The following is a 12,198-nucleotide window of genomic DNA, read 5'->3' on the forward strand; positions in this document are numbered from 1 at the left end:
ATTAAAAACATCTACTTGCTCCAAATGACTTCTATCTACAAACAAACGTCTTTTGGATGGTTTAGCAGTTCCTCTTGTAAAAAATCATATATTTTGTTTTGGCCTCATTTAATACCAGGCCGCGCTCATCGCAGAACCGAGTTAAATCATTCAGGAGTTGTTGGAGACCTTGTGGGGTTTTGACGATAAGTAGGGTGTCATCAGCAAAAAGAAGAACAGGAGCTCTTCTTGGGCTGTTTTTGGGGCATCACATCCGTCTCGATCGAAAAAATCAACCACCCCATTGATAAAAAGAGTAAAAACTGTCGGAGCTAACACACAACTCTTTCTCACTCCACTTTGGATTGGAAATTGCTCTGTTAATTGCTTGTTCACCCCCCACCTAACTTGAGCTGTGTTTGATGAGTGCAATCGAATTAGAATATCTAAGAGATTACGCGGTATGATCATCTTTTTAAAACTCTCCATAAACTGGCTCGGGGGAGTAGATCAAATGCAGACTGTAAATCAACAAAAGCCACTTAAAGCTTCCCATGAATATGTCTCCTTACAGCGCATGCAAATACTTCGCATGCCATTACAAAGCGGTTGTTACAACGACCGCGTTGTTACAACGCGAACCAGTACATCGCAAGTCATTACGATGACTTGCTGTAGTGCGCTGGACTTAGGAATACTATTATTTACTATTCCTACTCCAGTTTGTGCAACAGCAGGGAAGGTGTTGGGGATTGTATATCCAACACCAGCACACCCCCTACAGCAAGTCGCTGAAACGACTTGCGGTGTAATGGCACGCATGGTAACAACGCGGTTGTTGTAACAACCATGTTGTGAAGGTACCACGTTGTGGAGACAGCGTTGTAAACGCTGTTTCCCCTTCCCACCCATAATGGCAACTTCCTTCCAATAAATACAAAGAAGGCACAAGGCCTGTGATAGAGCGCGGGTTACCAGCTCGGGTTATACACACACATAGCTAAATACTCACCTGGGCCCAAACCATTCACACAACTGAGCTAGCAGACCCCGCTGATATCAATTTTTGAGTTTACCTGCAATTTCACCTTTACCAAGTCTTACCAATTTTATCTCCTTAATAATTTATTTCTCGATGAATCAGGTTTCTGAGATAGTTTAAGGTAGAAAATGGCATTTATCTTATTCTCGAAATAACCACAACCTCAGAAAGTTTGGAAAACCTATATCTAAATTAATAATTTTGTGAGTCAAAATCATTCACACCTTAAACACATTATTTCAAGAGGCAAAATTAAGTTAAAAAAAATTGTCAAAATAATGATCAATGAAGACGGTACCTGAAAAAAGGAAAAGAGAAAGAGAGAGCAGGCATAACGACAGTCTTCTCAGATTTATATTTACCTAGGGTGATAGATGAACCCAACTCTTTGAAGATAAGCCAGGGCGGGATACAGACAGAAGATTTGGACAGATTCGGATCTGTGAAGGTGACCTCTTCTAAGTGCAACGCCAGCGTCGCACCCCTCTCTGATACTACTCTTCTCGGGTGTCCCTCTTCAGAAATCCCCTTCTAGATGATTAGATTAGCGATCAGTATCTCAATTTCATGAGCAGAGTTTCTGGCAGCAGCAGGGTCTGAGACAGCGTCTCAGACTGGATAGCAGCATACGCGTTGGGTCGGTGACGAGTCGGAATGGTGGATCTGACAAGTCTGACAAACTATCTAACTAAATTACCTTTTTTATATTATTCTTTATTCATGCACCACCCCCTATGTATCCACGTTTGTATTTTCCCTTATTCTAATTGGTCAGGCTGAGAGGTGAGTTCATCACACCATATTAAAAGTAATAATTTTACTGTGGACTATTTTATGTTTCCGCCTCTTAATTTACTTTCCCATAGCTTTATTCCCACCCGCATTTCACATTATGTTCAATAAGACTTTGCAACAATTATTTGTTTCAAGCTTTAGGTCCACAAGTTCAGTTTCCCAGGCAACTTCAGCTTGAGGTGGCCTTGGATGTGATCCAAGTTCCTTCGTAGGTTTCAGGCCAGACTTTATGCGCGTGCGCGCTGGTCAGATGGGATAGGGATTTCAGTCACCCTCTGAGGCCCAAATAAGAACTAATAATAAAATCAGAAAGAGATGCGTTAGAATGTGACAAATGATTTCACTGTATACCACTTATCTCTACTCTATCCCCATTTACTTATTTAAATCTTTCACATTAGTGTTTAGTAGAACTTACGAGTTTTAGTTCAAGCAGTAGCATATGTGTTAATGTGTGAGTTTCAAGCGGCCATTTTAAAAGCTATTGCGCAGCTGCAAAGTTTTCCCACCAAGCGACAGAATACGTCATACTACGTAGGGGCAGTAGACGCATGCGCAATGAATTTCCCGCGTTTTTGGCGGCGATATTAAGACACTCGGGTTACTTGTTAGTAATACACATAGGAAAGCTTCTCTTGGATACTGTATGTCGTGTTTAATGTAATATTAATATTCATAAAACAGATTGATTATAGTGTTACACGTTATTTGAGAGAATTGCATCTGAGCAAGTTTCTTTTATCACGAAACCTTGCTCCATCACCTGATCCTGCTAGTTTTTGCAGAAAAACCCTCTTGGTAATTGCTCAAGATTCAGGACTCTAGGATCCGATCCTAGCAAAAATCTGTTTACAGAAAAGTTTCTGTAGGGAGTCAATGAGGCTTATGGGCCTGTAACTAGCCTGCTTAGCTCTAACATCCTTCTTATAGATGGGGATTTTTTCTGCTAATTTCCAGGAAGGGGGGATGGTAGCTACAGATGAGATGGTATTGGTGTGCAAATTAATATAGGAGCCCTAAAGGATTATGTCCTCTCTATACAAGTAATTTGGGATTCTATCAGGGCCAAGGGCATGGGCTGGAACACATGAACAAATCGCTGCAGGGGCATGGGCTGGAACACACGAACAAATCGCTGCTTGGGATTCTTCGATATAAAAAAACAGAGCTTCACCCACTCTGGTTGGGTCCTCCCCCCTCCTATCACTAGCTCCTTCCATTACTTTGGTGCCTGACTTATAAAGGGACACGTAGTGAGACACCCACTCCTCAAGCTGGACTGAAAACTCCAGAGCCGGATTAATATGCTTAAGCCAATGTGCTGCTTTATTCCAAAAGGTCTTAGGATCTTTAATTGTCAATGTCCTCTGTAGGGAGGACCATTGGGCGCCTTCCCAGTTATACTTAGCTATCTCTATTACCTGCCTGTACTTGGCTCTACTTGCCGCTACAGCTAGGTGTACATTTGATTTTACTGCATGTACAAGCGCCCCTTTGCTTTCCTGCAGTCCTGGCTGTACCATGCAACCTGGGGATCACACCTCAGATGTGTAGAGTTTACCTCCATTTTTGCATCTAGTGCGGTTTACTCCGAATGTCCCTAATCTCATTGTAAAGTAACTCGTGGCGGATGCTCAGATTCGTCGCTATGTTATTTGCGGGATATTTGGCCAGTTCTCCCAGCTCCAGGTGGACTTTGCCTTTGACTGCGTCAAGAACCCCCGGTTGTTCCTCCACCCAGTCCCATCTGATTAATCTCTGGTTGTTCATAATGGATAGGGCACCCAGATCAGATCTACCCGTTATGTCAGGCTCGTAAATGTCCTGCTTTATAAGAGAAAGGGCCAGGGCATTGTGGTCACTCGCTGGTATTTTGTTCACTGTCATATCATGGACTAGGGGCCAAAGTTTAAGGGCAACCAAACAATATTCGATTCTGCTGACATGGCCAGGCCTATGGAAAGTAAAATCCCTTTTGGGTCAGAATTTGTTCTCCCATTGATAGCTCTCAGATCATGCTGCAGTGTAAGTGCCAGCACCTGGCATCCTCTCTTTGTCTACCTAACTGTAGAATTTGCCACTCACAATCTAACTCTTTGGTCAAATCAGACGGGGTAAGGGCGCGGGGTTTGAAGGTGCAATTAAAGTCACCATGTACTAACACAGGAACATTGTCTGACAATTTTGACAGGGCATTGTCTAGGATGCGGATTGTGTTAGTTTCCTCAGAACCCCGCATCACTCTATTATATACATAAAAAATCCTGATTTTCCAGCAACTTTAGAGTATTAGCTCTAAAGCTCGTATATCTTGGCATTCAACGTGAACCAGCTTGACTTTGGACCCTAGTGCAGTTTTGGCCCAGACTGCTAAACCTCTTGGGTGCCGGCCATCTCTTTCCTAGTGGCATATATGTCAAAAGCAGAAAACCCTCTTCTATGGGGGGTACACAAGCTCCAGGTATCTTGAAATAAAATCACATCATGGGAGTCAACGAAGGTATACCATTCTTGGTCAGCTAATGGCTTAGAAATCCCTGTCACGTTCCAGACAAGGAACCTTAGATAATGATCACAAACTCTGGGGTGGCTGGGATCACTACTGCAATCCATGGATTACCCCTTTTCCACAGTTTCGAAATGGGAATGAACACTTCTCCGTCTTTAAGCTCACGTCAAATGGCTCACAATAAGCCTCAAAATTTGTCGCCAACCTTGGGTGGGAAAAGACTTCCGACTGATGCAAGGTTAAATATGGCCCATGAGACCCTGGGTTTTTGTCTAGTGACATTAGACCCTCAGCCTGAAGTCATATTTGCCCTCTCAAATTACCCATGTTGATTGTGGGGTACCCTTCCGGGACAGGCCTGGGTAACACTAAATTTGGCCTAACTGGGGGTCTATATCTGATGGTAATAGAGGAGTCCACAATAGGAATGGTGTGGAAATCAATTGAAACAATCCGACAACTATATCCATATCAAAGAACCTAACTTGGATCATATCCCATGATGACCTCGGAAGGGCTATCTTTCAACATGCTTAAAGTCATCTCTAATGATTGAGTAGCAGTGTCCAGTAGACATAAACCAATGAATAACCTTGTTCTTGAGTGAGTCCTGGTCTTCGTACCCATCCTTAGAGAGTTTGGAAATCTCTGTAAGGTATACCACTGCTTGATTGCCCTGGTTATTGGATCTAGTGTAGACTCCATCCCTCACTACCCCATTTCCCAAAAAACCGCATGGTCAGACTTGGAAGAGCACCCATCATCTATTGTAACCTCGCCTCTATCTGTCACCTACCCTCTCCCCTACCTTGGCCAGCACCTCGTAGATCTACTGACGATTTAATACACGGGTCACCAGAACAGTGACCTTGTGGACGGGTAGGAGGGGTGGTGAGGACCTAGCGACGGTAACGCTATACCCTGGTCTATCCTCACCCTTCCTGAAATGTCCCGAACACGTAACATCACTTCACCTTTGTGACAGTGGACAGGAAAGCTGTGGGGACCTCTGTTTCAACAGCCTTTTCGCAGTTCACCCTCCCTGTTAAACTAGCAACCTCCAATCTCAGTACTACATCCTCATCTCTTACGGACTCGATTAATGTTTTCAGGGACTGTATCTCACTTGCAGGAATTTTACAATTCTTTTCATGGTCACCCAACCCACCCCCTAGCACCCCAACCTCCTCATCGGCAAGAACCTCCAATCTGTTGTGACATTCTACTTGTGTAGCATATGCCACACTGGGGGGATCCCTTGTCTCACTACAAGGTAAGGGGGAGGCTGGTCTAGGCTCCGGGACACTGAGCCATCTTCTAGAACCTTTACTCCATCCTTTAGTATGTTTTTTGGACATCTGGGGGATTTGCCTGACAGGTTTTTTTCTGGTGGCGGTACAGGAGAAGTGACGGTCGGGACATCACAAATAATATCAGAACTTGAGAGACTACCTGGCAGAGAGGGTGGGAGAGATATCCCAGAGTGGACTATCTCATGACATTCTGTAAGTATCGACTCTATCCTATCCATTGTCTCAAGGCAAACCGCACCCGTCCTGACCTTTTCTTTTGTCCATCTCTCAATGTGCCCTCTATATAGCCCTAGAGAAAGTTTAACCCTCAGGTGGACTGAACTAGACAAACCAGTTATAAAAAGAGAAGGGTGGACCTTAAAAAACACACAACCACCCACTCTGGGCCCACACACAGATTATACAAAAGTCAGTGTCCCAGGGTTTGTTTGTAGCTGGGAAAGGTAGTGGAAAGCAGAGAAAAAACAGTGTCAGAGAAGCCGGTGCCAAGAGCTATTTCAGTACCTTATTCCAACAAAGGACCGTCCGGCGCACTCCTATAGCGGCTTGCGTGGGGAAAAATCGGCCAAATCCAACAACAGCCAGCAACGACCAAGGGCGGTGGCCCCGCCTCTTCCTGGCGCTGACGGGTGCAGACGAACCCGCTCTATGCCTGGGTGCAGCCGGGGCGCGCCCTTCATGCACTGTGGGAGTCCTGCGCTGGTTAAATGCGCCTCCTGGTGTGCCTGGTAGCGTTAGCGGTGTGACTGCTGCAGGGATGTTTGGGGGTTGTAGTCCTGCTCCCCCTCTGTATCGGCAATAACGGGCTTTTATATATTGAAAAAACCAAAGGTTACAGGGATGTTAGTGTAACTATAAGAATAACTATAACTACTGAATTTCAATGGTGTTGCTTGCGTAAAATTTGAACCTAACTATACCATCCCTGTAACCATTGGTATTTTCGATGAATTTCTATGTTTTTTTTTTAACGTAAAGTGATATATAATTATTGTACATTAATACAACCACCAGTACGCACCGCCTTTAGCCGTTGACAGCGGGGGGTGGCAGCAGGACCTGGCCTCCAGCCAGGCCCTGCTGCCAACTCTCCAGCATGCACTCAACCCCATGTGGCGGGGGTATGAGTAGATGAAGGGTCTTTTTTCCCCAATTGGGCTTCAGATCCGCTGGTAGCCTCGCATCCGCAGAGGATCTGCGTCCCTACATATGTATAAATGTCTTTTTTTAATAACTCCTAAACCGCTGAAGAGATTTAGCCCAATTCACAAAAAGCACAATCTGCAGACAAAGATCTAGCATTTTTCCAAATTTGTTGTAATTTCTGACAATGTTTTTAATGTAGAGCCATTCATACTGCTGTTTCTAAGTAACAGAGATTACTGTTAATCACTTTTATGGTACTTGATTTACTTAGTTTGGAGGATGGAAGGTGGGGACTGCAAATCATACCAGTCGTCAGCAATGAGCCTTAACCTACTGAGCGATCTTACCAGTGTGCATATTTTGCTTCTCTCCTTTTCTAAAAGGATTACAAGCAATGGCTCTTGTCTCTCCCTTTTTGGCATTGTTCAGTCACCTATTCTCCCTCTGTCCCAGGAATCTCTGATGACCCACACTTCTATATGATGCACCTCATCTGCAAGTGTTTTATTCTCTTGCTTCCCATCCTCATATTTCTGCCCCTGCTCTTGATGCTGTGTTCCCCCATTCATTGAGGGTTCCAATGTCATCCCTACATCTGTGTCCTTGTCCTTTGCCAGACACGACCTCCCTCATTGTCATAGGATCTCCTCGCAAGTCTCTCAAACTGTCCCTATACCCCTACCCTAACACCGTTCCTACTGTCCTTCATCCTGATTGCTGGTCCTCACATTCATCAATTCATAGCTGGTGCATCCTTTATGTCCCGCTGTATCTTCCTCAATACCTTCATGTCCACTTCATTGTTAGATATTTGTCCCATGGCCTTCTTCTCACTAATGCAGCTAGGAAGTTGCTGGAATTGCCACCCTCTTCACTAGCCTGACAAGGTGTTCAGTATTTGTTTTATCTTGCACGCTTTTTGTAATTGTCTTCTCCCCTATGCTTCTTTCTTCAACCTGAAAGACCCTGTATGCTGCTTTCTTCCACCTGAAAGACCTGAATAATGCTTTTGCCACCCTCCTTTGACCTGGTTGTTTTGCCACAAAGGTAGGTCTTCTACCATGATGCATGGCCTGTTCCTGCGGATGGCTAACTTCCTGCACAAACACTAAATTACTTGCATTCTCTTTCAATAAAGAACACACACTTCCAAATAGGATTTTGAGGATTCCAATGTTAATGGACATAAACCGACATTTTGTCATCTCTGCACTTGCCACAATATTAAGCCTCTCTTTTTTTCTGCTTTGACCAACACTGCTCATTTAGAGCATGCTGACAGGACTGTGGGTGCTCTAGGGGGTTGTCAGGGCTGATGGAAGAGAGGAAAGAAAGTGGATTGGTCAAGGGGGTAGGGGTGCTGGTAATCTGTTAGCCAAGCACAACTCGCAAAGCGACTAAAGAAATGCAGGCAGCCTATGATGAAAGAGTGCAGGGCAAGGTAATTGGAGCACTTAACAAGACTACAATGTGACATTTGGGGTTGAGATGAGATATTGGAGTAGAAGAGGTATAGAACATATGGAGAGATAATGGAGTTAGGGACATAAAACTTGTTGTGGGGGGCAAAAGAGGACAAGCATGAAACCTGTAGTGTGCATGGTAGAAGAGGGGGCATGAAATCTGTTGAGAGAGAAAGGAGAAAACACTATTCAGTCTATAATGAGAAAAGCGAGTAAGGGGCTAAGCTTGTAGTGTGAAAGAACTGAAGCAAAGGGCGATGGACCCTATGACAAGTAAGTGGAAGGTATGTACCGTAACAAAGAGAAAAGAGAACCAGTTTAGTATTTATGGTGAGAGGAATGTGGAAGCTAAGTCTTCGATGCAAGAGAGTGTATGCATAGTAGCCTGCTACTGAAGGGCCAACACAAAGGGAAAGTTTATAGTAGGCTGCTGCTTACTAGCAACGCATCTGTGCTCTCCCATCTAAATGATTTAGGTAGTAGCGGGTACAAGTGGATTTCTTTACAGGACACGAAGGTTTCTTTATCACTTTGGCTCTTGGACAAGTACATTTTTTCAAAACATCCACATTCCTTATATATCACTGAATATAATGCCAAGTAAGGTAACCTTTTTTATTCCAGACACCGTTTTTTGGCCATGATGCTTTGTCCTGTTTCTCCGATGATGAGTGGAGAGTTTTACAGGAGTGGCAGAAGGAGCTTTGTGGGAACGTGATGAAAGAAATTCACCAAGCTCTGATCTCACTGGGTAAGGTTGAACTGTTGACTGTTATCCAATGTTTTCGCTGTTTACTGAATGCTACAGTTTGTATTGTTGCAGAATTATGAGAGATGGTTTTGTTTTGCTGTTCTCTCTTTTGTCTTTCATTTTAATAAAATACAGGCCTTGAAAAATCATTAAAATGTTACGAGACCTGCAGGTCTAGTAACTTGAATAATCTACTCCACCTAACTGTAATGTACTTGACCCATAAACCGGTCTCATTATGCCATCCTAGGCCAGAGTTATCCAATCTTTTCAGTAATGAGAGCTACTTTTGATATGTGAAAATCATCGTGAGCTACTGAAGGCCAAGTAACTCGTGCATTGTTACCAGACACCCCTTTGCCCAGCTTAATTGACTGTGAACCTAATGCCGATGGAGCCCGTTACTATGCTTTGAACAAAATGCTGTGACTAGGGATACTATGATAGGCCTGACACGTGCATCACTGAGTGCATGGTCTGTGGGAATGTATGAACATGTGTAAATGAATCGGGTATGTGTGTATAGGTGACTCGGAGCGTGACATGAATGAATGAATGAAAAACCAGATTTATTCAGCGAAAACTAATGCCCTTTGTCATCTTGGTTCTAAAACAGAACAAGCAAGCAAAGTTCTGAATCCTATTTCTGAATTAAGAGCCGTACGTTGTGAGAAGTTGGCCTGGCATATGCTGGTCACTAGTTATAGTGGCCACCTTGCACCAGTCCAATTCGACTCTTGTGGTAGATAGGTTTAAGACAACCTTTAAAGAAAGCTATCCTAGTGGTAGCTGTGGAGAGCAGCCTTCAGGCTAAGTCTCTGAGGAATGTAAAGCAGCTTGTTTTACTTTATAATCTCTTGAATTACCAAATGAAAAGACACCACACCGGTATATATATCAAATATATATGTATTTATTTCTAAATATACTCTACTAATCTCTTTATGAGATTAGAGCCAGGTAAACATTCAAAAGATCAACAGTTCTCAATAAATTAAGCACAAATATGGCTGTAGCCCTAGGGGCGTACCAGACCCTATACTAAAATAGTGGGTTAACAAACTCGACTTGCAAAATTAAGAGGCCTAGGGCCTTGGGAATCGCTGGGGCTTCACTTCTGCAGTGTTAGCAGGTAAGTAATCAGCCCACAGGGGACGCGTGCAGTGTCTAAACACACACGCGGGTTTCTCATAGGTTTCAATCGCAAATGTCGCGGTTTGTATTTTACAGTTTTAGGACACTTCGCAAAAGTGAACAAGCAAGCCACTTACAGGGTAAGTATTTCGAGAGTCAACACACACTTGGGCACCGGAGTGCACGAGTTACCTCACCCAGGGAAGCCGGGTGCATAGGTGTCCTTTGGTGTCGGGTCGCGATGCTGTTTTCAATGGAGATCACTGAAGACTTGCTGCTTGCGACGACTGGAGAGATGTCCGCTGGAATCCGAAGATGGATTGGAGTTGCAGAAGACCTGGAAATTGAGGGGACAGAGTTCAAAGTCACTTGCCAGTGACCGGTGGCCAGCAAGATGGATGACCACAGCTGTCGCGTCTCTTCAGGTCAATGATGTCGTTTTGTCTCTTCGCTCACGAGGTCCAGGAGGGATCGACAATGACCAGCAGCTGGATTGGGAGGTTCCCACGACGTCTGCAGCTGATGACGGTGTTGGCACTCGGATCGGAGCCAACAAGCCTTGGCAACTGTAAGTCTCGTGTAGAGTGAAGATTGGCAATGGTGCAGACCAGCAAGGTCTGATGGACTTACCCAGCGAGGGTAAGTCAGGGCAGGCCCAGAGCAACCAGGCGAGCCCTTGAAGTCGATGTGGAAGTCTTCAGGTGAGTTACTAGCCAACGGGCAAGCAACCGCGAAGACGCCTTTGCAGGAAAAGTTTAACAACAGCCCACGGTCACTCGGGACGGGGTAGGCCGCTGATTTTTGGTACTAGACCTGCTAGGGACTTGGACAACAAATGGTCCAAAGCACGAAGTTGTAGCACGTAGATTAGGGCTTGCACTTGAAATCAGTGCACGGTTCTCTGGTATTGCTGTTCCTCGTCACTCGTGGGGTCCAGATGCCACAGCTTCGCTGGGGACTCGAAATGGCCGTCGAGAGGTCAGGAAATCTGCTTCAGGGGACGCAGGGACTTCGGGCTCCGGCGGGAGCGGTAAAGTTTGCAACCGTAGTTCAGTAGTTTTGGTGCCTGCCAAGCAGGGGAGTCACTCCTTGACTCCAAGGGAGATTCTTCAGTCTTCCAGAGATAGTGGAACGTCGAAGGGCCAGGATTCTTCTTTGTAGAGTGTCGTCCAGGTGTAATCTAAATTGCATTGGCAATGTGTGGTATCTTATAGTGAAAAGATGGGAGGGACTAGCTCAATGACCACTCCTCTAGGAGGGTCAGGGTAGTGGGTGGTTACACCCACTTCCCTTTGTCCAGTTTCGCGCCAGAGCAGGGGCAGGTAGCCCGTGAACCGGTTTGAGCTGGCATATGCACAGAGGAGCCTACTGCTCCCCCAGTGCAGGACTTCAAAGCACTCTAAGAGTGCACCCACCCAGCTCCAATACACTAAATCCTGTCTGGGAGGTGGTGACACCTCCCTGTGACAGGAAACCCTTTGTTGGGCTCCCTCCACTGCGAGTTTCGGTCAGCAGCAGGAGGGCAGCCCGGTGTCTGTGCTGGTGGCATCCATTTTGTGATGCCAGGGCTCTAGATGATTTCCACCGTGTAGTACAGTGTGTACATGTCGTCCCCTCTAGAAGGGTGGGATCCTACTCCCACACCAGTTACTGGTGTGGGGGTAGGATTCCAAGTTGTTTGACACCAAACACGACATGTTTTGATGCAGTCATTCCAAAGTTAGCATTTACCGCGAGGTTATAATGCACTTAAGAGTATATGGTTTAACCGCATCCACAAACAGCAGCAGAGAATAGACTCTGCCAGCTGCAGAGGGGTCCTGCACAGGCAGAAGCACCCCCTCACATAGTAAACCAAGCACCCTGCCCTTGGGATTGATAGGGCCTACCATAGGGGTGACTGGTAGGTTTATATGTGTGTGTATGGTGAGATATAGGAACCTATACCTCAGTGAGGAGTGCTAACACTACCTCACACAGGCTGCAGTAGCAGGCCTGTGGTGTCAGATTGTGAATGCTTCCCAGGGGTGGCATAATACATGCTGCAGCCCCTGGTAGGCCTGTGA

General features: G+C 45.2%; 1 protein-coding gene across 9 annotated transcripts in view; it reads left to right on the top strand.

Annotated features, from left to right (window-relative positions):
• Positions 1-12,198, top strand: part of LOC146785760 (uncharacterized) — a 135,084-nt gene that overhangs the window by 8,822 nt on the left and 114,064 nt on the right. For all 9 annotated transcript variants that reach the window (XM_085635009.1, XM_085635008.1, XM_085635015.1 and 6 more), the window contains exon 2: positions 8,872-8,998. In XM_085635009.1, coding sequence (XP_085491135.1) covers positions 8,872-8,998 — 127 coding nt within the window. The remainder of the gene's footprint in view (positions 1-8,871; positions 8,999-12,198) is intronic.

The sequence above is a fragment of the Triturus cristatus genome, chromosome 11 (assembly GCF_964204655.1).
Source record: "Triturus cristatus chromosome 11, aTriCri1.1, whole genome shotgun sequence".
NCBI classification, from domain to species: Eukaryota; Metazoa; Chordata; class Amphibia; order Caudata; family Salamandridae; genus Triturus; species Triturus cristatus.